Source organism: Monodelphis domestica, chromosome 3, assembly GCF_027887165.1.
Source record: "Monodelphis domestica isolate mMonDom1 chromosome 3, mMonDom1.pri, whole genome shotgun sequence".
NCBI classification, from domain to species: Eukaryota; Metazoa; Chordata; class Mammalia; order Didelphimorphia; family Didelphidae; genus Monodelphis; species Monodelphis domestica.
In genome coordinates, this window is record NC_077229.1 from 94,459,807 (window position 1) to 94,484,257 (window position 24,451).

General features: G+C 45.8%; 2 protein-coding genes across 9 annotated transcripts in view; one reads left to right on the plus strand and one right to left on the minus strand.

Annotated features, from left to right (window-relative positions):
* The first annotated feature begins 171 nt into the window (after positions 1-171).
* DDX39A (DExD-box helicase 39A) lies at positions 172-12,585 on the plus strand. 3 transcript variants are annotated; one of them, XM_001366341.4, is made up of 11 exons: positions 172-325; positions 2,949-3,162; positions 4,052-4,179; positions 6,622-6,714; positions 7,368-7,551; positions 9,138-9,256; positions 10,083-10,214; positions 10,361-10,470; positions 11,580-11,724; positions 12,058-12,205; positions 12,424-12,585. In XM_001366341.4, the coding sequence occupies exons 2-11, from the start codon at positions 2,955-2,957 to the stop codon at positions 12,438-12,440; spliced, it is 1,284 nt and encodes a 427-aa protein (XP_001366378.1). In that variant the 5' UTR covers positions 172-325; positions 2,949-2,954; the 3' UTR covers positions 12,441-12,585. The 3 variants fall into 3 exon arrangements, with proteins under 3 accessions (XP_001366378.1, XP_007489117.1, XP_056678567.1); XM_007489055.3 differs by having other exon boundaries at positions 186-358; XM_056822589.1 differs by lacking the exon at positions 172-325 and adding an exon at positions 454-472.
* A 103-nt stretch (positions 12,586-12,688) lies between these two features.
* The window catches only part of ADGRE5 (adhesion G protein-coupled receptor E5), a 32,889-nt gene continuing 21,126 nt past the window's right edge, over positions 12,689-24,451 (minus strand). For 4 of the 6 annotated variants that reach the window (XM_056822583.1, XM_056822585.1, XM_056822584.1 and 1 more), the window contains 14 exons: positions 21,040-21,177; positions 19,969-20,012; positions 19,795-19,863; positions 18,168-18,345; positions 17,975-18,082; positions 16,926-17,152; positions 16,298-16,477; positions 15,606-15,800; positions 15,166-15,398; positions 14,859-14,925; positions 14,620-14,711; positions 14,343-14,511; positions 13,402-13,488; positions 12,689-13,297 (listed from right to left, as the gene is read on the minus strand). In XM_056822583.1, coding sequence (XP_056678561.1) covers positions 13,265-13,297; positions 13,402-13,488; positions 14,343-14,511; positions 14,620-14,711; positions 14,859-14,925; positions 15,166-15,398; positions 15,606-15,800; positions 16,298-16,477; positions 16,926-17,152; positions 17,975-18,082; positions 18,168-18,345; positions 19,795-19,863; positions 19,969-20,012; positions 21,040-21,177 — 1,820 coding nt within the window. In that variant the 3' untranslated portion in view covers positions 12,689-13,264. The remainder of the gene's footprint in view (positions 13,298-13,401; positions 13,489-14,342; positions 14,512-14,619; positions 14,712-14,858; positions 14,926-15,165; positions 15,399-15,605; positions 15,801-16,297; positions 16,478-16,925; positions 17,153-17,974; positions 18,083-18,167; positions 18,346-19,794; positions 19,864-19,968; positions 20,013-21,039; positions 21,178-24,451) is intronic. The other 2 variants (XM_007489059.3, XM_056822586.1) reach the window with 1 other exon arrangement.

Sequence of the window (24,451 nt, forward strand, 5' to 3'; positions counted from 1 at the left end):
ATGGTCTCATGAGGGACGGCCCCTTGGAATTAATTGGACCACTCAGAAGGGCTTTCCCTGAGATCGACGCAGACTTTGTCCAATGAAATATCGGGATCGTCCCCTCGCCTTCGTAGGCTGCGCGGCTAAGACCAATCGGCCAATCAGAAATTACTCTCTTCTGAGTGAGAGGCCAATAGTCCAGTGAACAAGGCAAGTTGGTTGGGAAGTTTGGAGGTGGTGCACCAACTTTAGGAGGAAGAAGAGAAGGAAGAAAGGAAAGTAGTTTCCGCTCGAGCGCGAGATCGATCCTTAGGTGACTTCTGGCTTTTAGGCGCGCGTGAAGGTATCCGGAGAGAATCTATCTTTCGACTTAGAAGTAAGCGGAGGAGGAGGAGGAGGCGCAGGCCCGTGAAGGGACGAGGCCCCGGATGCGCTGTAGAGAGGGGTGGGGGTGGGGGTGCAGAGCTGAAGCTGAGGCGGCGAGCACGAGGTGAGACTGAGATGGCGGGGGCTTGTGAGGAGAGGAAAGCTCTGCGCGCGCCGCCGCGGGCGGGAGCGAGGGCAGGGCCGCGGCCCGGGCTGGGGGCGCGCGCGTCGCCTGGGCCACCCGACCGTTGGGGCGCTGGGCCAGGGGAGGCGCGCGGGCCGCTCGGGGCGGGGCGGGAGAGCGAGCTGTAGAGGCCTGCCGTGGGGATTCCTTTCGCTTGCTAGTCTACTTTAAAAGTTTCTAAAGTAGCCCCTGAAACTGCCATCCCCACCCTGAGGTCTAAAGTGGGGGGGGCAGAGCGTAGGAGAAGGCTTGGGGCAAATTTTAGTGTGAAGATTGTCAGAAGTCTGTCGCCCGCACTTCTCCTCGCCGGGGACCCCTTCCCCATGTTTGTTCTTTGATGGGGATCCCCGCCTCGTTTGTGCTTCATGGGGAGTTTCCATATTTGTATTCTAATGTAGAACCTCCTATATTTGTGCCCGCACGTTTATGCTTTATGGGGAACACCTCATAAGTTTGTACTCTGGTGGAGATCCTCTGTATTTGTGCCCCTCATTCTTATACTTGGGGAGCCCTCCGTGTTTCTACTTGGAAGGGGGGAGTCCCTCCATGTTTGAGCTTTCCGTGATCCCTTTCACCACCCTGCCTGCAGACCACTCTTCTAGAACTTGGACAAAATGTCCGACTCCAGGTCTTATTGTCTTATTAATTAGTTTAGGCATATAGGATTTCGTGAATATAGGTGTTGTTAACACAGCAACGGTTAAGGTCTCCGAGAATTCCGACAACTGAAAAAAAACCCAAACTATGTTAGACCATCCTTCTGACCACAAATAAGCCTCACTGAACTTGGGAAATACCTGTTTGAGACCCTAATAAATATCTTACTTCATTTTTTGTCCTGCTGGCATGGATTTAGAGACTTTTGCTTCCACACTGCTGTAGGAAAGATTTTGATGGATGACAGTTTAAAGAAAATCTTTTCAAGGTAGTGCCAAGTTCACTTGAAGAGATGGATTTTAACAGTTATTTCTGGAAGTAGGCTCAATCTAGTAAACCTTGTCCAGAGGTTTTTATAAATGGACATGAGAAACTTTTTAAAGAATTCTTAGGGATGCTGAAGAAGTGAGAGAGGGAAAGAATGTGAAATTAAAGTTAAAATTTTTTTAAAATGCTCGGTCTCCATGAATTCCAAGGCTTCTATGGGTCAGCTAAGTAGGTTAATAATATAGGGTCAGAAGAAAATGGGAAAGCCTTTGTGATCAGTGACTTTCTTGAGTTTTTTTCTATTTTTGTTCAAGGTTATAATTGCTAGTTTCAAGTTATAAACCCATTAGGGGCTCATAAATTATTAATTCTTTACCTGTGCAGTTAGTTCCAGTTGTGAACTTATTAAAGATGAAGAGCCAGCTACCTGTAGCTGAGGCACACAAACTTTTAAAGTAATTTAAGTCTGATTTTCAGGAGAAAGAAAGAAACCATAAGGTAATAAATGTTACATCTTCAAGACTTAAAAGAACATTTTTGAAACCTTATTTTTAGAGTCCCAAAGACTGATAGATAAGAGTAATTTTTTTTTTGATATTGTTAATGGGACAGTATTGCTAAGAGGGTTTTGTTTTTATATTTTAATCAAGCAAAAAGTGCCTCAGAGTCCTTGAGGAAAGAAGGAACTTCTTAAGTTCCTGTTTTGTCTTTCCCTCTTTGTGTGTATTTGAAGTTCCCAAGATCTGTGGCAGAGGATATTTGGTTAAAATTTTTTTTAACTACAAGACTTTGTCACAAATACATTTTTAACATGGATTAAAAGAAGTACTGCCTTTTAATTGGATTCTTATTTTCAAGCAGTGTTAACCTAATTAAGAAGCTTAGGTGATAACAGAAGTAGGTATTAACATCTTTTTACTGGTATGGAGCTACAGCTTGGCAGGAGGCCTTTTAATCAGACCATTCTAACTAAGGGTGGTGTAGTAAGAGCCTCAGAGGAAGAAAGAGCAGTTTTAAATTGTCTCTCGTGGTAGTCTACCCATCTCAAGAACTGGACTCTATTTTTGTACTTTATGATTCTATAACATGTAGTTTTGTCTGACAAGGTGGTGAATTTTCCAGAACAGACACTCCCTTGAGTACTTCTTTCCATCCCTACACTTTTCCACCTGCCCAGTGCAGACAAGTATTGATCACAAATATTCAGAATTTGCCATGCAGAAATGGCTATGATGAGGGCAAGTTTCATGATCCTGGCTCCCATCTCTCATTTGAGGAATTAGAATTTCTAAGAATAGACTTTTGGATTCTTCATGTGTCCAAATATTGAGAAGGATTTGTTTCTTTGTCTTTTTGTGTTTATCATTTGGTTGAACCTTGTCTTCTCTCTGTAAGTGACTATTAGAGATGCAGATAACTATCCTACCTTCCCTCTGCCTCTCTCCTTCTGTGGTAGGGCTTTACTCTTATGCTATATCTTTCTTTTCCTCAGGTCAGAATGGCTGAACAAGATGTAGAAAATGAATTGCTTGACTATGAAGAAGATGAGGAGCCCCAACCTCTGACAGAGAGCACACCTACCCCTGCTAAGAAGGATGTCAAGGGTTCCTATGTCTCCATTCATAGCTCTGGCTTCAGAGATTTTCTTCTGAAACCTGAGCTCTTGAGGGCTATTGTGGATTGTGGCTTTGAGCATCCATCTGAAGGTAGGTGCTTTCTTCCCTCTTCTGCCTTCACAGTCTCAGCTATGCATAGAAATATGTAACATTTATAATAACAATAGGGGCAGCTAGCTGGCTCAGTAGATGGAGAGCCAGACCAAGAAATGGAAGGTTGTGGTTTCAAATCTGACCTCAGATACTTCCTAGTTATGTGACCCTGGGCAAGTCACTTAACACCCCCCCCACCCCCCCAATTGCCTAGCCCTTACCACTCTTCTGCCTTGGAACCAATGCTTGGTATTGGTTCTGAGACAGAAGGTAAAGGTTTTAAAATAAAATAAAATAATGGCTAACATAACACTTAATTAAGTTTGATTAAGTTTGCTCCAGAACATCAGTCATTCAGTTTGGTCCCTTGGATAAAGATACTAAACACACTTCTTTTCCCCCCATTGCTGGTGGTGTTATTTGCTTAGGCACCAGATGTGCTCAGTTATTTTCTGTCTTCCTCCTTTCAACCCCATTACCTGACAGGAAACTGATGGGCACTGTTTAAGTCCTTTCTGATCAAGTGCTTTCTTCCTGGTACCTTGTTTGGACCAGCTCAATTTTACTAGAGTAAGGACTTGAAAGGAAAGTCGATAGTTTTTCACTTGACAATAATTCCTTATATTTGCTTAGCATTTTCATTTCCATATTCCTATTTGATTCTCACACCAACACTCTGTGGTAGGCAGGTTAGACATGATTATTTCTTATAGTTTTATATATTCTGTTTATATAAGTAACCTAGATTGCTTAAATTATTTGCCTAAAGTGATATAATGAGTCCATTGCTAAACTGGGATTAGAAGTCAGGGCTCCTGATTCCAAGCCTGTTAATCTTCACAGCATATTCTTCTACTTAGACCTCTGAATACTGTGTTTCTCTCAGTCCAGCATGAGTGTATTCCTCAAGCCATCTTGGGAATGGATGTCCTTTGCCAGGCCAAGTCTGGAATGGGCAAGACAGCAGTCTTTGTGTTGGCTACACTACAGCAGATAGAGCCTGTGGATGGACAGGTATGGGTGTGTCTTATCTTGTTTTGTCTTGTCTGTCTGTGGAGAGAACTTTTCCCCTTTTGCTGCCATTATTTTCCCTGGAAATATAAAATGAGTGAGCCTTTTAAAGATGTTCTTCAGGGACTTGGGAAATTAATTTTAATTCAGATTAAATAAATGTTGAGATTTTGTTTTCAGCCTTGTTGGGCCCTGCTAAGGAGAGGTGAGAAGATATAACTATTGCTCTCAAGGAGCTAGGTTATAGTATGCCATTTTTTAACAGACACCTTGTATACTTAGATGGATTAGTATACAAACACATTGCAGCAGTGAAGGTTGCAGACTTCTCGGTAATTCCTGCCAGTGTTCTTCCTATGAGAACCCTGCCAGTGTTCTAGAGGTTCTGTATTTCTTTTACATTTCCATCTTAGAATATTGGTTCCAAGGCAGAGTGGTAAGGGCTAGGCAATGGGGGTTAAGTGACTTGCCCAGGATCATACAGCTAGGAAATGTCTGTGGTCAAAGTGGAACCTAGGACCTCTCATCTCTGGGCCTGGCTCTCAATCCACTGAACTACCTAACTCCTATCATCCCCTTTCTTGGAGATGGTAAGCAATTTGATCTGGGTTATACATGTGCTATCATGCAAAACATTTCCATAGTGTTCGTTTTTATAAGAGAATACTCACATGAAACCAAAACCTCAGAATAAAAACCCAAATAAACTAAAGTGAAAAACCATATGCTTTGATCTGCATTCTGATTCCAATAGTTCTTTCCCTGGAGATGAATAGCATTCTTTGTTATAAATCCTTCAGGATTGTCATGGTTCATTGTATTGTTGAGATTAGCTAAATATTTTACAGTTATTCATTCCACAATATTGATATTACTGTATACAGTGTTCTCCTGATTCTACTTATTACTCTCTTCATTGGTCCAGGTCTTTCCAGCTCTTTCTGAAATCCTGTTCATAATTTCTTAGAGCCCAATACTATTTCATCACCATCATATACCATAATTTGTTCAGCCATTCCCTAATAGATAGGTATCTCCTCAATTTCCAGTTCTTTTGCCACAACATAAAGACTACTATAAATATTTTTCTACAAGTAGGTCCTTTCCCCTTTTTTTGATCTTTTTGGGATACAGACCTAGTAGTGGTATTTTGATAACAACTCCATCAACAATGCATTAGGGTCCCAATTTTGCCACTTCCCCTACAACATTTTCCACTTTACTGTCATTGGCCAATCTGATCGGTGTGAGGTGGTACCTCAGAGTTATTTTAATTTGCATTTCTCTAATCAAGAGTGCACCTTTCCTTTTCTGAAGATATGCTTCTTTAATCTCTTGGACGTGGGCTGTAACTGGGAAATATGTGTTCATGGTGGTTGCTCCATTGATTTGGGTCACCTGCAACTCTAGGAGTAAGGTTCATCTCACAAGAAGTCTTCTCTCAAAAAGCTGCAGAATCACTTGCTTTGTGTATTATGAGAAGGTTCCTCTTTAGTAGCCTTGCCTATCCTACATGCCTACAGTTGATCCTTTTTGATCCTGCTTCTTAGAGGCTCCCTATTTTCTTTTACTACTCTACCTTTCTGAGCTCTTGTACCCTCCTTCTTAGTTAAAACCCATGGATTCATTCAGTCAATATAATAGTAAGCTGTGGGGCAGTGGCTTTTATTTTTTTGTCTTTGCAACCCCTGGGCCTGCATGTGGTATGGGCTTAATAAACCCTGGTTAGTTGATAGTCTCTCTTTGAGATCTCTTCTAATTCTGAGTGTCAGTGATCTGTCTAGCCAGACTGGAGTGAACTCTTCTCATTTCATCTTCTAACTCGTCTCTGGGCTACTGCACAAGCTGCACATCACTCTTTCCTCTGTCTTAGAAAGTGTTTTTCCTTCAAGGCTCACCTAAGGTGTTACTTTCTCCCTTATTTTCTCAAATGATAGTATCTCCATATTTTTGGACATGTATGACCTTAGCAAAATGTAAGCTCCAGGAGAGTTGGCACTCCTTTTTTTATTCCTCTAGCCTCATTGCCAGTACATATGAATTTAATATGATTTGGCTAGATCTTTTTGTTTTGTGCTCATTTGATCAGAATAATCAGAGGAACTTTGAGCCTTCTGCAGTTATACATATAGCCTAATTCCAAATGTTGGACAGTACATTTCATCTTAATAATAGGTTCTATATATACATATGCCTATATCTTATTTTCCTTTCAAAAAGTTTCTTCAAGGCATGCAGTCTGTAAACAAAACAGGGTACCATTCTGGAGTCCTTTTATTGATAGTCTTGTGCTGAGCACCAAAAATAGCAAAATGTGTGACATAGTGTCAGGATTGTCAAGACAGGCATTTATTTTATGCCTACTATCCTGCTGTCTCCCTCTGACTGCTCTTTGGAGAATGGCTTTGGTGATACTGGAGTAATAAGAATCCTTTGTCTCTGCAGGTGACAGTCCTTGTCATGTGCCATACTCGGGAATTGGCCTTCCAAATCAGTAAGGAATATGAGCGCTTCTCCAAGTACATGCCCAATGTCAAGGTAAGTCTTCTATCTGTTCTGGGTGCTGAGAGAATTAATGCTACTACCACTAGTACTGCTTCTACTACTACCAGAGTGACTTACTTTTTAAGTTTTAATTATTTAGGAACCTCTTTTTTAGTTGGCAGGAAGGAATTAATTCCCTTTGCATTCTAGAGTCTTTGGGTGCCCCTTAGTCCCTGGAGCCTTCAGCTCTGTTGCTTGGTCAACTTTATAAAACTTGGCCACCATACTGCCTTTGAGGTTTGCCATCATTTATCCTTAAAAGCCTAATGAATTATGCACTGTCTCCAGAGACTCAGAGTTGGAATCCCAACCCTATTGTTTCTTTTAAATGTGTATCAGTTAATGGGCCAGTAGAGGCTTAGACAGAGCTTCAGGCCTGAAGCTGATCTGCTGGGCCAGGACACAGGGGAAGATAACTTCTTGTAAGAGTTGGTCTTCTGGTTTTTAGTAATAAATGCCTGTCCAGGCAAGAGACAACCTAAAGCCCTCAACCACAAAGCAGCCTAGCTATTTGGGGAGAAATAAAGACCGCTTCATTTTAGGTGTTTGTTCTAGGAGTTTTGGTGCGTGTATGCTTGTATGATGCAATAATATTATCTGTTAGCAACTGATCTTCCTACTCCTAACCCACTATGTATATATTGCAGGTTTCTGTGTTCTTTGGTGGCCTTTCGATCAAGAAGGATGAAGATGTTCTAAAGAAAAATTGTCCCCATGTAGTGGTGGGGACACCTGGCCGGATTCTGGCCTTAGTACGCAACAAGAGCCTCAATTTGAAAAATGTGAAGCACTTTGTACTGGATGAGTGTGACAAGATGCTGGAGCAGCTTGGTAAGTCTCTATTTCCTGTTTCTGTTGACCCTGTCCCCTACAGCATGGCATCCCAGAATCTGAAAAGGACCAAGGGAGTGATCTGTGCTATGTCTGTTCCTGGTCAGGGACTAGAGCAATGGGAATTATATCTGGTACTCTCCTAGCACCTCTGTTCTTCCCTATCATTTAGGGAAACATTTAAGGTTCCCCTCCATGCTTTTCTTAGTGGTCTCTCTTACTCAGTTTCCAGGCATTTCCCCTCTGAGGCATGGAGACAAGCCTGATTTTCCCCAAAGTCATTGTTTCTAGCCATTTGGCTGTGTTAGACTGAGACTGAGCTCTGCCTTAGGGAATAGGAAGGGTAGATGAGGGCCATAGTGTACTTAGGAAGAGTCCAAGGTCCTCATTTCCCAAAGAACAACCTCTTTCCCCTACCTTTCAACTCCCAAATATCAAAAAATCTTAAAGAGAATTTGGAGACTATCTAGTTGAGCTCATACCTGATGAGAAATCTCTAGCATGTCATCAGTCATCTAACTTTTGCTTAGAGACCTCTAGTATGGAGGACTCCACTATCTCCTAAGGTAACCTATTTAACATCTGGCCAGTTACATTGTTAGGAAAGTCCTTTTAATGTCAAACCTAAAAGTTGCCTGAGTGCAGCGTCTTCCTATTATTCCCAGTTGTGCCCTCTGGGGAGGTGTTTGAGGCCAGAACATTAATTCCCATCTGGTCAAGGACTTTTTATCCAGGTCTCAACACATCCAGAGTTTTGGAGTTCCAGTTTTATACTCTGTTTGGAATCAGCTGGTGTAGAGGTTCAAATCCTGTTCCCCTTTATTAGCTGAGTGACTTTGAACAAGTCATTGAATTGCTCTACCTAAATTTCATCTGTAAAATGAGGGCATTGGACGAGTGACCCCTAAGAGTTCTACTTGTAAATCCTAGGATCCTTTGACCTGAGGAGAAACTTGTACTTCTTTTAAACTGTTTTCTTCTCATGTCCCTTGAACCAGTGAAAGCAATGGGAGCAAAGGGGTAAACCAGGAGATCTGCAAATTTCCTAAGTTACTGGCCCTGACTACATCCCCAGACAGGCTCTTGGCAAAGGCAAAGCTTAGCAATTGCTAGCTGCCATAATTTGGCCCCAAGTCAAGAGGGACAGTGAAAGATTAGGTATGTGTCTTAAGTGTGTCTAAAGTGCCAACTACAGCTAGAATCCCAGCAGCTGTCTCTACCTCAGGCTGCCCTACCCCGAGGCCGTGACACGAGGTACACGGGCGCAGCTGGGTTCCCCACTGACAGCGTGTGTAAGTCAAAGTACTGCTCCTTCTTGCACCCATCTCTTCCCTGCCATTCCTTGCTGTCACCTCACAGCCCCCCATCCCCACCCCCACAAAAAAAAAGCAGGCTTGGGGCTTAGTCCTCAGGAATTTTTCCCCTCCTAGGTCACATGCCCTCTCAGCCCACGTCTTGTGTTTGCTGGGGTTGGGGCGGGGACCAGAGTGTGGGTGAGTGTGGTTTTTGGTTTGTGTGGGAAGACCTTGGCTAACAGCAACCTAATGCCCTCTTGCTTCTCTTTTCCTTGTCCCCCTTCCCTCCAGACATGCGCCGGGATGTGCAGGAAATCTTCCGCTTGACACCCCATGAGAAGCAGTGCATGATGTTCAGTGCCACCCTGAGTAAGGAGATAAGGCCTGTCTGCAGGAAGTTCATGCAGGATGTGAGTTCGAAGAGAACATGCCCCCAGCCCAGCTCACCAGAGGAGAAATCCCCCTCTTACCCCCGGCTGTTTTTCACCCCTCACCTGGGAACAGGGCCTGCCATAGGCTGGACTGTGCTGTGGAGCAGCCAGGAGTGACTTAGCTGCCTGCCCTCCCCCGACGGACAGAGAGGCAAGAGGCAACGTGGTGTAGTGGAGACAGAGCAGTGGACTGAGTCAGATCTGGGTTCTAAACCTGGCATTAACTCGCTGTGTGACGATGAACAAGTCACAGCCCCTCTGGCTCATCTGTAAAATGATGGGGTTGGACTAAATGATTTCCATAATGATTCTGTGACTCTGAGCTCTTAACACTGAACAGGTGAGCCCTGCTCTTCTCCCATCCCTGGGTGAGAGGGTACAGGGAGGGGACCTGGCTGCCTCTAAAGGTTGCTCAGTGCCTGACTTGCTGTGCCAAAAGGGTCCTTGGGATCAGAACTGATGCCAGTTTCCCGTGGCTGGGACAGTGCATCCCTCAGGATTAGGGACTACCTCTCTGCCAAAGGGGGACCCGTGCTTTCGGGAGTAGGGCTGGCTTGGCAGGTACAGCCTTCCCCCGTCTCAGTTTCTTCCTCTTCTATCTCCCCTTTCCTGACAAAGACTCCATATTTCTGCCCTGTGCATCCCCTTCTTTGCTAGGTAGAGACTATTCAAACTTGACCCCTGCAGAATGGGATACAAAACAGAACAGGACCCTGGGCTTTCCGTCACAATGCTGTCCTGCTCCGTTCTTATGAGTGGGAGCCTGGGGTGGAAGGTTCAGAATCCTCATCCTTCTTCCCTACAGCCAATGGAAGTTTTTGTGGATGATGAGACAAAATTGACACTGCACGGGCTCCAGCAATACTACGTGAAGCTTAAGGACAGCGAGAAAAACAGAAAACTTTTTGATCTCTTGGATGTGCTAGAGTTTAACCAGGTGATGCCTCCTTGCCAAGTTGAGCTGGGGGTAGGAGCCCTCAGGTTGTGGGAGGGAGGGTAGCTGCCCTTCCCAGCATTCTGAGATGGGCTGGGCCAGGAGTATGACTTGGAAAGGAGAGTCTGATGAGGTCTGTGTCTCTTCAGGTTGTGATATTTGTGAAGTCAGTGCAGCGTTGTGTAGCCTTGGCGCAGCTCCTTGTGGAACAGAATTTCCCAGCCATTGCCATTCATAGAGGCATGGCCCAGGAGGAAAGGTAAGTTCCTTTACAAAAGGAATAGTCATAATTTCTCACAGTTCAGTAGTGTTTTGATTTCCCTTAGAACGTAAGCTCCTTGGAAAGACATCAACTGATCCAGAGTGGAATAAGCAGCACCAGGAGACCATATATACACAGTAACAGCAATATTGTACGATAATCAGCTGTGATAGAATTAGCTACTCTGAGCAATACAAGGACAAATCTGAGGGACTTATGACAAAGAATGCTATTCCAACTCTAGAGAAAGAACTATTGGAATCAGGATGCAGATCAAAGCATATGATTTTTCACTTTAGTTTATTTCAGTTTTTATTTTGGGGTTTTGGCTTTATATGATTATTCTCTTACAAGAATGAATAATATGGAAATATGTTTTGCAGGATAATATATGTATAACCTGGGTTGAATTGCTTGCCAGCTCCAGGAAGGGGGAGGGAAACAATTTGGATCATATAACTTTGGAAAGCTTATGTAGAAATTTGTTATTACATATAATTGGTAAAATAAGACATTTTTATAATAAAAAAATTTTTAACAGTCCCTGCCCTTGTTCAGCTTATACTAGGACAAAAGATAAGTAAATATGAGATAATTTGAGGAGAAAAAATTCTGTGACTATTCCTGACTCTGCTTTAATATACTTGAGATAAAAATGGTTTCGTGTACACCCACACATACCCCCTCCTTGTGGACAGGGACAATCTTTCTCCTTGCACAGTTGCCTATTATATAGGAAGCACTTAATAAATGCTTGTTTACTTGACTTGAAAGTATGTTTCCTACTCCCCTGTGAGATTCATTTTTCAGATAGAGGAACTAAGACATAGAAGTTGTGGTCACCCAGCTAGTAGGTAGAACTGGGATTTAAATTTAGGTCTCTAGGTTGAAGGTCATAAATTAACTTTCTTCACTCATTCAGTTTCCTAGTCTTTGAGGGGTGCTGGATAAGGATATGTTTGTAGAGAGAGAGGGTGGGCTAGGGAAGACTAACCCTCAGTAATTCAGCAAATTAGATGTCTCCTCTTTGTCACCACTGGATCCAAGTAAAGATCTCTTTAGCCATGAAATTGACTCAGCACAACTCTGTCATTACCAATTTCTAGGCTGTCACGGTACCAACAGTTCAAAGATTTCCAGCGACGGATCCTAGTGGCCACCAATCTGTTTGGTCGGGGAATGGATATTGAGCGGGTCAACATAGTCTTCAATTATGACATGCCCGAGGACTCTGATACCTACCTGCACCGGGTAAGAGCTTGTTCTTGGTTTTGAGGTGACTTTCACTGTACTCCTAAAGCAGGGTGGCCAATGTTTGCCCCTAAGGCTGAAGGAATGGGAGAAGCCCAGATAGGAATTAGGAGATCCCTCGAGGTGCTGATAGAATTATAGACTGTTACAAATGGAAAAGCTCACCTACTCTTGTCATTGTGCAGGTAAGAAACCCGAGGTCAGATGCTTGCCCCATGTAAATCCTGAATGTATAAGCCAGATTTAAACATTTCTGCTAGAGGGGCTGAGTGTCCATTGTAAATGCTCAAGATCTTGTCTAGCTCTGATGTTGTCATCTTCTGGGTACTATAGGTTGCCAGGGCTGGCCGATTTGGAACCAAGGGTTTGGCCATCACCTTTGTCTCTGATGAGGGAGATGCCAAGATCCTTAATGATGTCCAGGACCGGTTTGAAGTGAATGTGGCAGAACTGCCTGAGGAAATTGACATCTCCACATATAGTAAGTGTCTGCCCAGGGCTTGGGCCTGCCTGGGAGGAGGAAGCCTGGGTGATGGATGGTTCATGCCTAGGATTAATAGGCTGTGTCTAGGCTTTCCCAAACAGCTAAATGAAACTGAGGGGAAAAGTAGTATAAAGAGATAGTACTAGGCTGGGGGGCTCTTGGAAGAAGACAAGGAAATTGTGACACTAACAGTTATTTTTTCTATTGTCCTACAGTTGAAAAAAGCCGATAACCAAGAGCCACAGACGGGACCATCAGGGCTACCCCTGCCTCCGTTTGCTGCTTTTAATGTTTTCTAAGTGACAATGGGTATCACAAGTATTTTTACTGTGTTTTAAAGCTGTAGATTTGTGTAAGAATAAACTTTTATTACAAAAGTTTCACCTCTTTTTTCCTTTTTAGGGGAAAAAATCTTTTTAGGGGAGAGGAGAGAAGTAATCATCTTTGTGGGCCTATTGAGAACAAAGAGGAGGCAGTAACTATCATGTATTATATCAATCTGTTTAATTTGAAATACCCACTTTAGAAAGCTTAAAAAAAGATAAATATAAACAAATAAAAAAAGTCCACACCATGCTTGGTTTGGTTTCCCTGGTCCCAGGGCAGCAGAATTACTTGTGCCCTACTTCCCTGGGTAGGGATGGGGCCAAGCCCCTTTGTACCGTTTGCCTCAGTCACTATCTTCACACACCTTCCTAATAGTGGGAGAAAAAGGAAATTGGGTCCTGTTTCATCTCTTCTGTGATCCTGGCCCTTGGTGCCAAAGCTGAGGAAGGGAACATAAGTCCAGCGTTGGTTCCAGTAGGGAAGGCATATTTTTATGCCAGGACAATTTCTTTGCCCTCCCTCAGAATAGCAGGAGCTACATGTTGGTTTTCTTGTGAGCTGGCTTTGCATCCCCTGGATGTTTATGCTATGTGAGGGATATATGACCCGCCTTGAGGGGAAGATAGACTCCCTAGGAATAGTGGGGAAGAGGTTAAAGAATAGTTGGGAGAATCATTCTTTGGCATGTGCAAAAGCTGCAGTGTCCTCACAAAGCCCATTAGGCATCTTTCACATCCCAGACTCCAGCGAAGGTCTGAGGGCCTGAGAGGGAGAAAGCGTCATCAGTCTTGCCCTCCCTGGGGCTTCCCACTCCATCCTGCAGCCTACCCCTTCCCCCCCCCCCCCAAGCCCTCTCCTGCACTTACCCGACTCTGACTAGTTGTAGAGGTGGAAAACTCATTGTATTTGTTCTTGGTGACTATGCATGCCCAGCGCCGGTACTCCTCTCGGACCTGCAGGGGATTCGATAATGAATCTTAGCAGGGACTCTGCTTAATAGCCAGAGAATCCCAGGCCTCAATCGTAATTTAAGTCAGGTTATAGAATCCCTGTTAGATTTGAACCTTGGACTCCCCATCCTCCCAAATACCTAGGTTTGCAACCTAGGCAGATCACATGGCCAACCAATCTATTGCCTCTTGATTTCACATTTCTTTTATCAGACCCCCTTTCTCTCCTGGCACTGCCACCACCCTGGTACTTACATGCTTTTATCATCTCATACCTTGACAGTTGCAATAACCTTTTATTTGGGGTGCCTGCCATAAGCCTCCCCATTTCAGTCCATCCTCCACTGCCAAATTAATCCTAAAGCTGGAATCTGACTCACCTTCCCATTCAAAAAACTCCAGTGGTTGCTCATTACCTCTCAGATCAAATAAAAAATCCTCTGCCAGCCATTCAAGGCCTTTTACTCCTGGCCCCATCCCCTACCTTTACAGTTTCCTTATACCTTACTCTGATTCCAGTAACCTTGGCCTCTTTTCTGTAACTCAATTCCAGCATTTTCATGAGCTGCCTCCACACCCCCCCAACCTCTTCCCTCCTCATCCCCAGCTCCTATCTTCTACTAGAAGTAACAGTGACAGTGCCTTCTTGATTCTTCCCATTTCTGTTAGAGCTTGTTTATATAGTTGTCTTTAGACTGAGTTTCCTGAGAGCAGGAATGATTCTCTTCCCTTTGATGCTCCAATGCTCTCATCTACTGATGGATTCCAAGCTGGTATTCTTTCTACTAGCCTGGAGCTTTCTAGCCCTGCCCCCTTCCCACCCCCTTCTGTGTCCCAAGCTTGGGACCTGTCCTGACCTTTTTGTTGAGAAGACAATGCAGCAGAAAGAGGAAGCAGCCCTGGAAACAGTTGAGGATGGTGAAAATGTAGGCTAGGACCCTACTATGAGGGCCGAACAGGAAGAGACCAAAAATCCAGGTACAGCCCAGGATGCAGAGCTGGGCCATGGCCGTGAAGGTCAGCATCCTGTTGGACAGGAAGCAAGAGGGGACTGGTGAGCAGGGCTCAGTCCTGCTTCCCCTTCGGCCCTCAGGGTTCCTTCATCCCCCCACTGATCCCTCCACACACACACACCTAGCTTTCTTTAACTTTTTCATGTCAGGGTGGATCTCGGAGAACTTCTGGGTGAGTTTCCACACAGTGATCACAAAGATGAAGGCATTGAACTGGGGACACAGAAGGCAGGCGTGGGGCAATGTCCTATTGGCTGAGCCTGGGGTGGGAGGGGTTGGTGCACGTGGAGAGCCCCAGATATCTCCCCCTCAGGTGCGCTGGGCCATAAACTGGGGCAAAGGGGTTTGAGGGCCACTTACTGCGATGATGAGTGTAATGGGACCCAGGAAGCTCCAGATGAAGCCCTTTTCCAGGCTAAGCCAACAGCTACCGGAAGGAGAGGAGGGGGTACCGGATGAGCGCCCGGCCTCTCCCCTTCACCACCCCCTACCCATGGGGGAGGAGAGGGACGGGGCGAGCCCTTATCACCGTCTGAGTGAGGAGGGATGGGCTCCACCAGGGAGGGCTCCACGCGTCCCCTCCCCCATCCAGGGAGGAGAGGGACGGGCCGAGCCCTCACACCCGTCTGAGGAGGGAAGGGGAGGGGAAAGCCAACGGGGCACTCACAATCGGGGGCGGCCATAGCCCTGGCTGTTGACTGCGGCCGAGATGGCCACGATGACGGCGGGCGTTCCGTAGCCCAGCAGGCAGAGCCAGCGCGTGCGGAGGGCGGGCCCCGGGAACACGCGCACCACGAGGAAGTAGAGCTCCAGGCCCTCGAGGCACATCCAGCAGAAGGCGGCCAGGAAGCAGTAGTGCAGCAGGCCGGCCACGAGGCGGCAGCGTAACCCCACCGGCGCCTGGGGAGAGCCGAGTGGCACGTCGGTCAGCCCCCTCCCCGCGGCGCTCCGCTGCGGTCGCAGAGCCCAGGACCGAGGCCGGGCGAGGGGAGGGCGCACAGCTGACCGGGCTGATACCCGCCGCCCTCTCCCGCTCTCCTGCCTTCTCCCCAGGGTCCTCACCCTCTGCCCCTTTGAGTGGCCAGAAACCCTAGAGGGGGTGCTTACCTGGCCTTGGCTCGGGTTGGCGGTGCCAACCAGAAAGACGGTGGAACCGACGAAGAGACAGAGGCACAGGTGCAGGTGGATGGTGGTGCGGGAGCCTTGGATGGGCCGGCACAGCAGGAAGGTGATGATGCACAGGAGCAGGCAGACCAGGGACACCCCCAGCCCCACCTGAGTGATCACCGACAACTTCCAGTCCTGGGGCCAAACAGAGGCTCAGGAAGCGCTCGAGGACCCAGCCCCGGCCCCGGAAGCTCTTACGCACAAATTCCTCCCCCTCCCCATTCACGACCCTATTTTTTTTTTTTAATAAATCTTTCCTTTTGTCTTAGAATTCATATTAATTCCAAGGCGTAAAAGCTGGGCAATTGAGATGAAGTTACCTGTCCAGGGTCACATAGCTAGGATGCATCAGAGCTCACATTTGAACCCAGGACCTCCCAGCTCCATGCCTGGCTCTCTATCCACTGGACCACCTCGTTGTCCCACCCCTATCCTCTCTGACCTCGACTCCTCTCTCTCTCTTAAAAAAAAAAAAAATCATTTCTATCTCTCCCCGCCAATTACACTGGACCCTTCCTGACCCCATCTCTTTTTCCTGGACTCCATCCTTACCCTTGACCACTCCCCCCTTCTTCTGGTCTCATTCCGCCCACTACTGACTCCATCCTCTCTCTCTGGTCTTCCCCTCTCACCTCTACATCGTATTGGGCCATGAGGATGGCAAAGCTGCTGAGGTGGGTACAACGGCACGTGGTACTGTTGCCCTGGCTTCCCAGTTTCTCACAGCCAGTCGTGGCCCAATGACCACTCCCGTTATTGTCGTGTTCCCAGAAGGCACAGATCACTTCCTTCCTCGGCCCAGTGGGTTTAACCTGTGGACACAAGGAAGAAAGTCCCATGGAAGCTGGGCAGAAGGCAGGGCTCTGGCCCTGAGCAATTGGTCTGGGGCTGAGAAAGCTTCCTCCTAGTAGGGAAATGGAGGCTAAGCCCAAGTTCCTGGACTGCCGTAGGGTGACAGAATCTAAGTTGGAAGAGTTAAAGCGATGGAGGGAGCCTCATTCCCCTTTTGGACAGCAGTCGGCCACTTTTTCCCTACATCAAGCCGAAACCTGCGTCTCCACCACTCCTTTGTTGCTCCTAGTGTACCTTCTGAGGTCAAGCGGATTAAATCAAATCCCTTCCATTGGAAGACAGCTCTGGCGCTCTGTCTTCTGTCTGTTCTTCTCCTGGTCAAACGTCCTGGGGTCTTTGGACTGGTTCTCTCATGACTGGATGGACTTGCCAGTTCCCCCCCCCCCCACAACATCCAGGGGCACTCACTTCGTGGGAGAAGGCGAAGGTGACCGGGGAGCTGAGATTTTGGGTGTCCCTGTTGCTCAGGAAGGCCGTGCTGACGGCAGAGAGCAGAATTGGGATGCCCCCTCCGACCAGAGCGTCCTCATTCTCTTGCTGAAGGGCCCTCTGCTTTTCAGGATCCAAGGCGAGGGGGGCGTCAGCCAACAGGGTCTCTAACTTCTTAGTGGAGAACAGGCCGATGACAGCCTTCTCTGGTGGGGAAATAGAGAAGCCAGCTCTGATTTAGCCCTCTTCCTCTTCCACCCTGATCCCCTAGTCCTTGGAAGTCCAGTTGCAATGCCACCTCTTCCAGAAAGCCTTCCTTCCCTCTCTCCCCTCCCAGGGACAAGTTCAAACTCCTGCTTGACATTCTACTGGAGGATGCTGCCACCTTCTTTTCTATCATTTTCCTCAGCTAACTCAGAGCTGGTGTCCATTTCTCTTTTTTCCTTAAAAAATGTTTTTTTCTTCTAAAAAAATTACTTTTTAAAAAACTGGTGCCTTCCGTCTTAAAATCACTACTGTGTATTGGTTCCAAGGCAGAAGAGTGGTAAGGGCTGGGCAATATGGGTTAAGTGAGTTTATTCCTATGCCTGGAATGCATTCCCTCTCTTCCCCACCTCCTATCCCTCCTTTATGCCACCTCCACCAGGAAGCCTTTCCCTGATGTCTTCAGGTCTATAAGCATCCTCTTTCTGTTCAGACTTCACATAGCATTTAGCTTTGCATGTCTCTGATGCATAATAGAGCAATGGGGATCCCTCTTTTCTCTTCCTGCTCCATGAAGGCATACCCTGTGTCTTATGGAGTCTTTATGTAGCCCCAGTTCCTGTCCAGGTTCCCTGTAGGTCCTTAATCACCACTGAATAAATGGATGCCCACCTGCTCACCTAAGCCCAGCTCTCCTCCTCCTTTACCCCATTGGCTGGGGCAAGTCCCACTGTTTCTACCAATTCCCTGGCCTTGGCCTATCCTTGCCAGTGGGGCTGCCTCTTTCCCAGCCTGTCTGGTGCCTTTGTCCTTCCCCCCATTACTTGGGCCATCTTGCTTCCGAGCCAAATTCCAGTCCAGCTTCATCTTCGTATGGCTCCTGCCCAACTCCACCATCCCACTTGGATTTTCCTGAATGTTCATGGTCAGCTCTGAGGAAGGAGGAAGAAGGCAGCAGTGAATGTGGCTCTGAAGAAGCTGGAGACCCAGAGTGGGGAGCTGGGGGGGTTTGCTCACCTGTGCCTCCAGGGGTAGGAGAGACCAGCGGCCCATTGGGCATGGCGTCAGCAAGGCCTAGAAGGATTTCTTCAAGGCTAGAGAGCAGGTGTGTGGCCACTTGAAGCCGAACCTCCAAGGGCAGTTGCTCAAAGTCTCTGGACATGGTTAGAAGTTCTTCGATGTCCTCCACAAACCACTGGGATTGGGACAGAGGGAAGGGTAAAGCTGTTAGCCTTCTGGGGCCCCCCTCCAACCCTCTTGAGTACCCAATCCTGGCAGCAATGAAATTCACCCCAACGGACAGTCTGCCCCTCTTCTTCCCTTCCTCATCCCTCTCAGAACCCACTGTTGGACAGGTGAGCAATAAGCAGAGAGCTAAGGATGTGTGTGTGTATCTGTGCTTGTACTTATCCTCTGCTGGTGGGGGACAGGGGACAGGCCCCCCACTAATACTGGATCACCTAATTCAGCTCTCATTTTACAGAAAGGGGAGGCCTAAATCAAGGTTACAGAGCTAACAAATAGCAGTACTCCAGTTCGAATCAGGTTTTCTGACCCTAATATCTCGTTCTTTTTCTGATACTAAATTTCTAGAGCTGGAAGGAATCTTGGAGATGTATCTGTCCCATCCCCAAGTCCCCTCCTTCCTTCCCCCATCTACCCCCAAGATTGGCCTCCCCTCCCTCACCCAGTCTGGGGGAAGTACAGTAGCTAGTCATGGGCCCAATCTAGTGCTGAGCAGCCTGGAAGCTTTTAAGCTGCCCCATTTTTCCAACCTAAATGGGTTTGCTTATCCATAGGCAGCCTGGTCTCCCCCCACCCACTCCTGCTCCATCCCCAGGGGATGACACCATATTGGTGCCAGACTAGTGTGTACACTCAATCCCAATCCCAATTGAACCTTTTCTCCATCAATGCCATTTTCTTGAAGAATTTCTGGAGGAAGGAAGAACAGGGGTGGGAATTAGGGGTCCCAGGGGGATATCTGGGCAGGAGGAGGGGATCTTGGAGGGTCTCAGGTTCCTTTTCTTTTTTTTAACCCTTACCTTCCATCTTAGAATCAATACTGAGTATTGGTTTCAAGGCAGAAGAGTGATAAGGGCTTTGATAATGGGGGGTCAAGTGACTTGTCCAGGGTCACACAGCTGGGAAGTATCTGAGGCCAGGTTTGAATCTAGGACCTTCCATCTCTAGGCCTGGATCTCAATCCATTGAGCCACCCAGATGCCCCCAGGTTCCTTTTCAATAAGTAGTCCTACCGAGGCTCAGTAGCCCTGAACTCAAGCTTCTGCCTGCCCAGTGTCAGGGACCACAGTGTGTGCCATCAGGCCTGAGTCTACTCCCCCCCCTTTTTTTAAACTAGTTGAGTAAACAGGTCTACAGAGATTTAGTAATCGATTGACACAAGGCACAAGGAATTACATGACTGGCCCAAGGAACAGATCTGGGATTTAAACTGGGATCTGACTCCTCATCCAGCACTTTCCACTATAATCCATTGCCATCCTCTACATCTGTTTGGAGAAATGTGTGTATCTGTGCACCCAGGTGTGTGAGTAGGGTTTGATGAGCATAGAGAGACCCTCTGGTATACCAGGACAGGATGGGTCCCCCTTTCCCCCTCTCCTCGAATCCAGGGTCTTACCTCTATGGATTGGTGGGCAGAGGCAGTTTTGAACTTTTTCTCCATCAATGCCATTTTCTTGAGGAATTCCTGGGGGGAGGAAGAACAGGGGTGGGAATTAGGGGTCCCAGAGGGAAAGCTGGGCAGGAGGAGGGGATCCGGGAGGTCTTGGATTCCTTTCCAATAACCACTCACCTTACTGATTCCAGGGGGTGGTGTCCAAGAGGGGAAGGAGATCTCTGTGAGGGAAATAGGGAAGGCAGGCCCATTAGGAGGGAAGCATGGGAGCATGGGATCTAGTGTCAGGGGGAACCTTAGAGAGAATTCCACCCAACTTCATTTTATAGCTGAGGAAGGTGGGGAGGTGTCACACCACTACTAGGTGGCAAAGCTGAGATTGGATCCCAGGAACCCTGACTCCCAAGTCCAGAACCCTTTCCCCTCTGCTTCCCAGTCATGGGCTCTAGCTGAAGACAGTTCCACTTTGGCTATAGGGAAATGGCCTGGTGGTTCAGGAAGATTCATTTTCATGAGTTCAAATCTGGCCTCAGACACTAGCCGGGTAACTTTGGGCAAGTCATTTCACCTTGTTTGCCTCCATTTCCTCATCTGTCAAATAAGCTGGAGAAGGAAATGGCAAACTACTCTAGCCAAGAAAATCCCAAATGGGGTCACAAAGTGGATATGACTGAGTAAGACAGAAAGTAAGAGTTTACAGAAAAATAGTAAAGCATCAACAAAAATAACTAATTCTCCTGGGTATTTTTCACATCTAGCCTCTTTTAGTGACACCTCCTTCCTGATCCCTTCTTAGCTTGCCCAACCTTGGCTGAAAGGGTCACTGACTCCCAGGTCCACTTTTTTTCCTTCTAGCATTTGGCCTCGGTGCAGAACTGCTATTAGGGAATAGATCTCCTGGGTCCCTGTTCCTTTCACTCCTCATGGCCTTAGATAACTGCAGCCAATATCTCTCTCCCCTTTTCCCTACTTCCAGAAGCTTCCACTTTAAAAACAGGAACCAGGACCTCTCTGCTGCTAGGCTTCCCCTTCCAGAAGAAACCTCAAATCAGTGGCTGCCTCTGTTAGGGCTCCCTGGTTCTGACATCACCCTTTCCTATACAATTGCTCCCTTCCTTGGTCCTTGGGTTCCTTAAGTAGCTGGCCAAAGGGCTTCTCATAGACTCATTGGCTGCCTCAGTTCATCCTCAGGGAGTCCCTGCGCTGCCTCCCACAATGTCGTGAGCCCAGGTGTTCCCAAGGGCATACCTATGCACTCCTTGAACTGGTCCTTGCTGCTTTTGGTAAAGCCCAGTGTGCACTCACAGCTATAGCTTCCAAGTGGGGTGTTCATACAGACCCCATGGGGTGCACAGAGTGAGCTGTTGAGACGACATTCATCCACATCTATAAGAGGAAGGGGAAAGGAGACCAAAGGAGACCTGGGTACAGATTCTGGACACCTTGGCATCTTCTACCACTATCTGGTTTTTGGGAAGAAAGGGAATTGGGCTGGACAGAAATATCCCAAACCCTTGGAACCTACAAATCTCTCTCCAGTGTTTATATCACTTCCTGGCCTGGGTCTCCTGAGAGAATGATCTGAGGGAAACTGGTTTCCTTCCTTTTTCCTCTTGGGATGAAATTGGCCCAACTAGCAGACTCCCATTTATTATATGGAATTATAGTGCTAGAAGGGATCTTAGAGGTCAATGAGTTCAATACCCAAAAGTCCCAAGAGGAAAAACTGAGACCCAGACAAATTGGAACTTGTCCAAATTTACACAATTATTAAGCATAAAAGGTGATATTTGAACCCAAATCCTCTGACGCCAGAGGAGTTCTTTCCACTGAACCACAATTGTACCTTCATTGAATTGTGGCGTCCTCAGATTACTTCTTACTCCCATTTTTCTACTTCCAAAGTCTCCCTCTGTCTTCAATCTTCAACCTCTCCTCATTTGAGTTTCCATCTAACAAATTTTCACCTAATCTAGATACCAGTGCCTTTATCTAAGATACCTGGGACACTTTTCTCAGTTAGTTCATTTAGTCCCTGCCTCATTGTCTTGTCCCTCCATTATAATCCCTGTTCTCATACTAGGTTACCTCATACAGGATGAAGTTCCCTCAAGAACTCTAACTTTCTAGTTCTTCAGTCAACTCAAATCTCATCATCGACATATATTCCAAACAGTTAACAAATCTTTGATCTTACCATTACCCCCATATACTCACATCTGCATGGAGGTGATAACTGAACCCAAGGAAGCTGTTGAGGTAACTAAGTGAGAAAGCATTAGAGGAGGAAGAAAAGAGGACCCAAAAAAGGGCAGTGGGGCATACCTAAAGTTAGCGTGTAATTCTAGTGTCTTAATTCTAGTGCCTTCCATCTGTTAATTATTTCATAACTTGCTTTGTATATATTTGTTTCCATGTTGTCTCCCCCATTAGACTGTAAACTCCCTGAGGGCTGAGTCTGCCTTTTGCCCCTTTTTGTATCTTCAACACTTGGTTTTATTTTGTATCTTGCAACTTTGCTAAAATTGTTGATTGTTTCAACTAGCTTTTTGGTTGATTCTCTAGGATTCTTTAAGTAAACCATCATATCATCCGCAAAGAGTGACAGCTTGGTCTCCTCATTGCCAATTTTAATCCCTTCAATTTCTTTTTCTTCTCTAATTGCTACTGCTAGTGTTTCTAGTACAATGTTAAATAATAGAGGTGATAATGGGCATCCTTGTTTCACTCCTGATCTTACTGGGAAGGCTTCTAGTTTATCCCCATTGCAGATGATGTTTGCTGATGGTTTTAAATATATACTATTTATTATTTTTAGGAAACGTCCTTCTATTCCTATACTTTCTAGTGTTTTCAGTAGGAATGGGTGTTGTATTTTATCAAAGGTTTTTTCTGCATCTATTGAGATAATCATGTGATTTTTGTCAGTTTGCTTATTAATATGGTCAATTATGTGAATGGTTTTCCTAATATTGAATCATCCTTGCATTCCTGGTATGAATCCTACCTGGTCATAGTGAATAACACTTGTGATGACTTGCTGGAGTCTTTTTGCTAGTATCCTATTTAAGATTTTTGCATCTATATTCATTAAGGAAATTGGTCTATAGTTTTCTTTCTCTGTTTTTGATCTGCCTGGTTTTGGGATAAGTACCATGTTTGTGTCGTAAAATGAATTTGGTAGAACTCCTTCTTTGCTTATTATCAAATAGTTTGTATAATATTGGGATTAGTTGTTCTTTGAATGTTTGATAGAATTCACTTGTGAATCCATCTGGATCTGGGGATTTTTTCTTAGGGAGTTCTTTGATGGCTTGTTCAATTTCTATCTTCAGCACTTGGCACAATGCCTGGCATATAGCAGAGGTTTAATAAATGTTTGTCGATTGACTGGATAAAGATCAGGTTTAGGAAACAGAAGAGTGGTTAGACAAGTAGTTGGAACCAAGAGAAAACAATGTCCCAAAAATTCAGAGAGGAGGACTTCAAGAAGGATAAAGACTGAGTAAAGGCCAGGAGATCTGATGAAATCATGAGTAACTTTGGAGAGAGCAGTTTCAGTTGAGTGATGATGTTGGAAACCAGGTTGCAGGTAATTTAGAAGAAAGAATGTCTAGATTTCCATGATCAAGAACTCTGAAATTGGATTAGAATCTTCCATCATTCCATATCTCCTTATTCCTCCTAAACCTATACTTTTAAATTGTTTTTCATTTTTAAAAATTTATTTTCCAGTTCCATGTAATACCTTTCCACACGTTTTCCTAAGTTATATGATCAAATATCTCTCCCTTCCTCTTCCCAGTACTGGCAATGTGAGCTAAACCTATTCTTTATCCCCATCATGAGCAGGGCCAAACTTCCCATCCCTCTTCTTTCTTGGGTCATCACCTCTATTCTGGCTAAAATCTTCCCCTTTCCTACTCTCCTATTCCTATTTATCGAATCAGTTCAACTCTATTATCCTCTACTTTCAAATCCTTTTTATCTTTCTTGTTTTGCTTCTCATACCTTGCCAAGTAGCAATTATTCCTGAAATGATAAATTTGTGGCAGGTACTGTACAAATCCTGGGGATACAAAAATTAAAAAGAGCAAAACCAGTTCTTGCCTTCAAGGAGCTTGCAATCTAATGGGTGATGACTACATGGACATATTGGGGGTATACTGGCTATAAACAAAGTTGATCAAAGTTGCCTTTGAGGGGAAACCATTAACTAGCATCTGGTTGGACCAGGACAGGCCTCACTGAGAAGGTGGCTTTTGAGCTTCATCTTGAAGGAAGCCAAAGATTCTAAGAGAAAGAGGTAAGAAGGGAGGGCATTCCATGTAGAAGGAAAAAGCATGGAAAAAGGAGCTGGAGCACTGGGTTCAAGGAACAGTAAACAGGCTACTATGGTTGAATCTTAAAGCTCACGGAGGAGAGTAATATGTAGAAAGACTGGAAAGGTAGAAAGGGGCCAGGTTGCAAATAGCTTTAAATACCAGACAATCTTATATTAGGTCCTGGAGGCTATAGGGGCCATTAGAGTTTATTGGGGGATGACATAGATGTATGCTTTAGGCAAATCATTTTGCCAGGTGTATGGAGGATGGATTGGAATGGGGAAGGACCAATTACAAAGCTGCTGAAGTAATCCAGGTAAGAGGTGATGAGGTAG

Coding starts and splice junctions, on each gene's coding strand:
- DDX39A (XM_001366341.4), top strand. CDS start 2,955: ATGGCTGAACAAGATGTAGAAAATGAATTGCTTGACTATGAAGAAGAT. Junction 10,215..10,360: donor ATGTGCTAGAGTTTAACCAG/GTGATGCCTCCT, acceptor GTGTCTCTTCAG/GTTGTGATATTTGTGAAGTC. Junction 11,725..12,057: donor CTGATACCTACCTGCACCGG/GTAAGAGCTTGT, acceptor TGGGTACTATAG/GTTGCCAGGGCTGGCCGATT.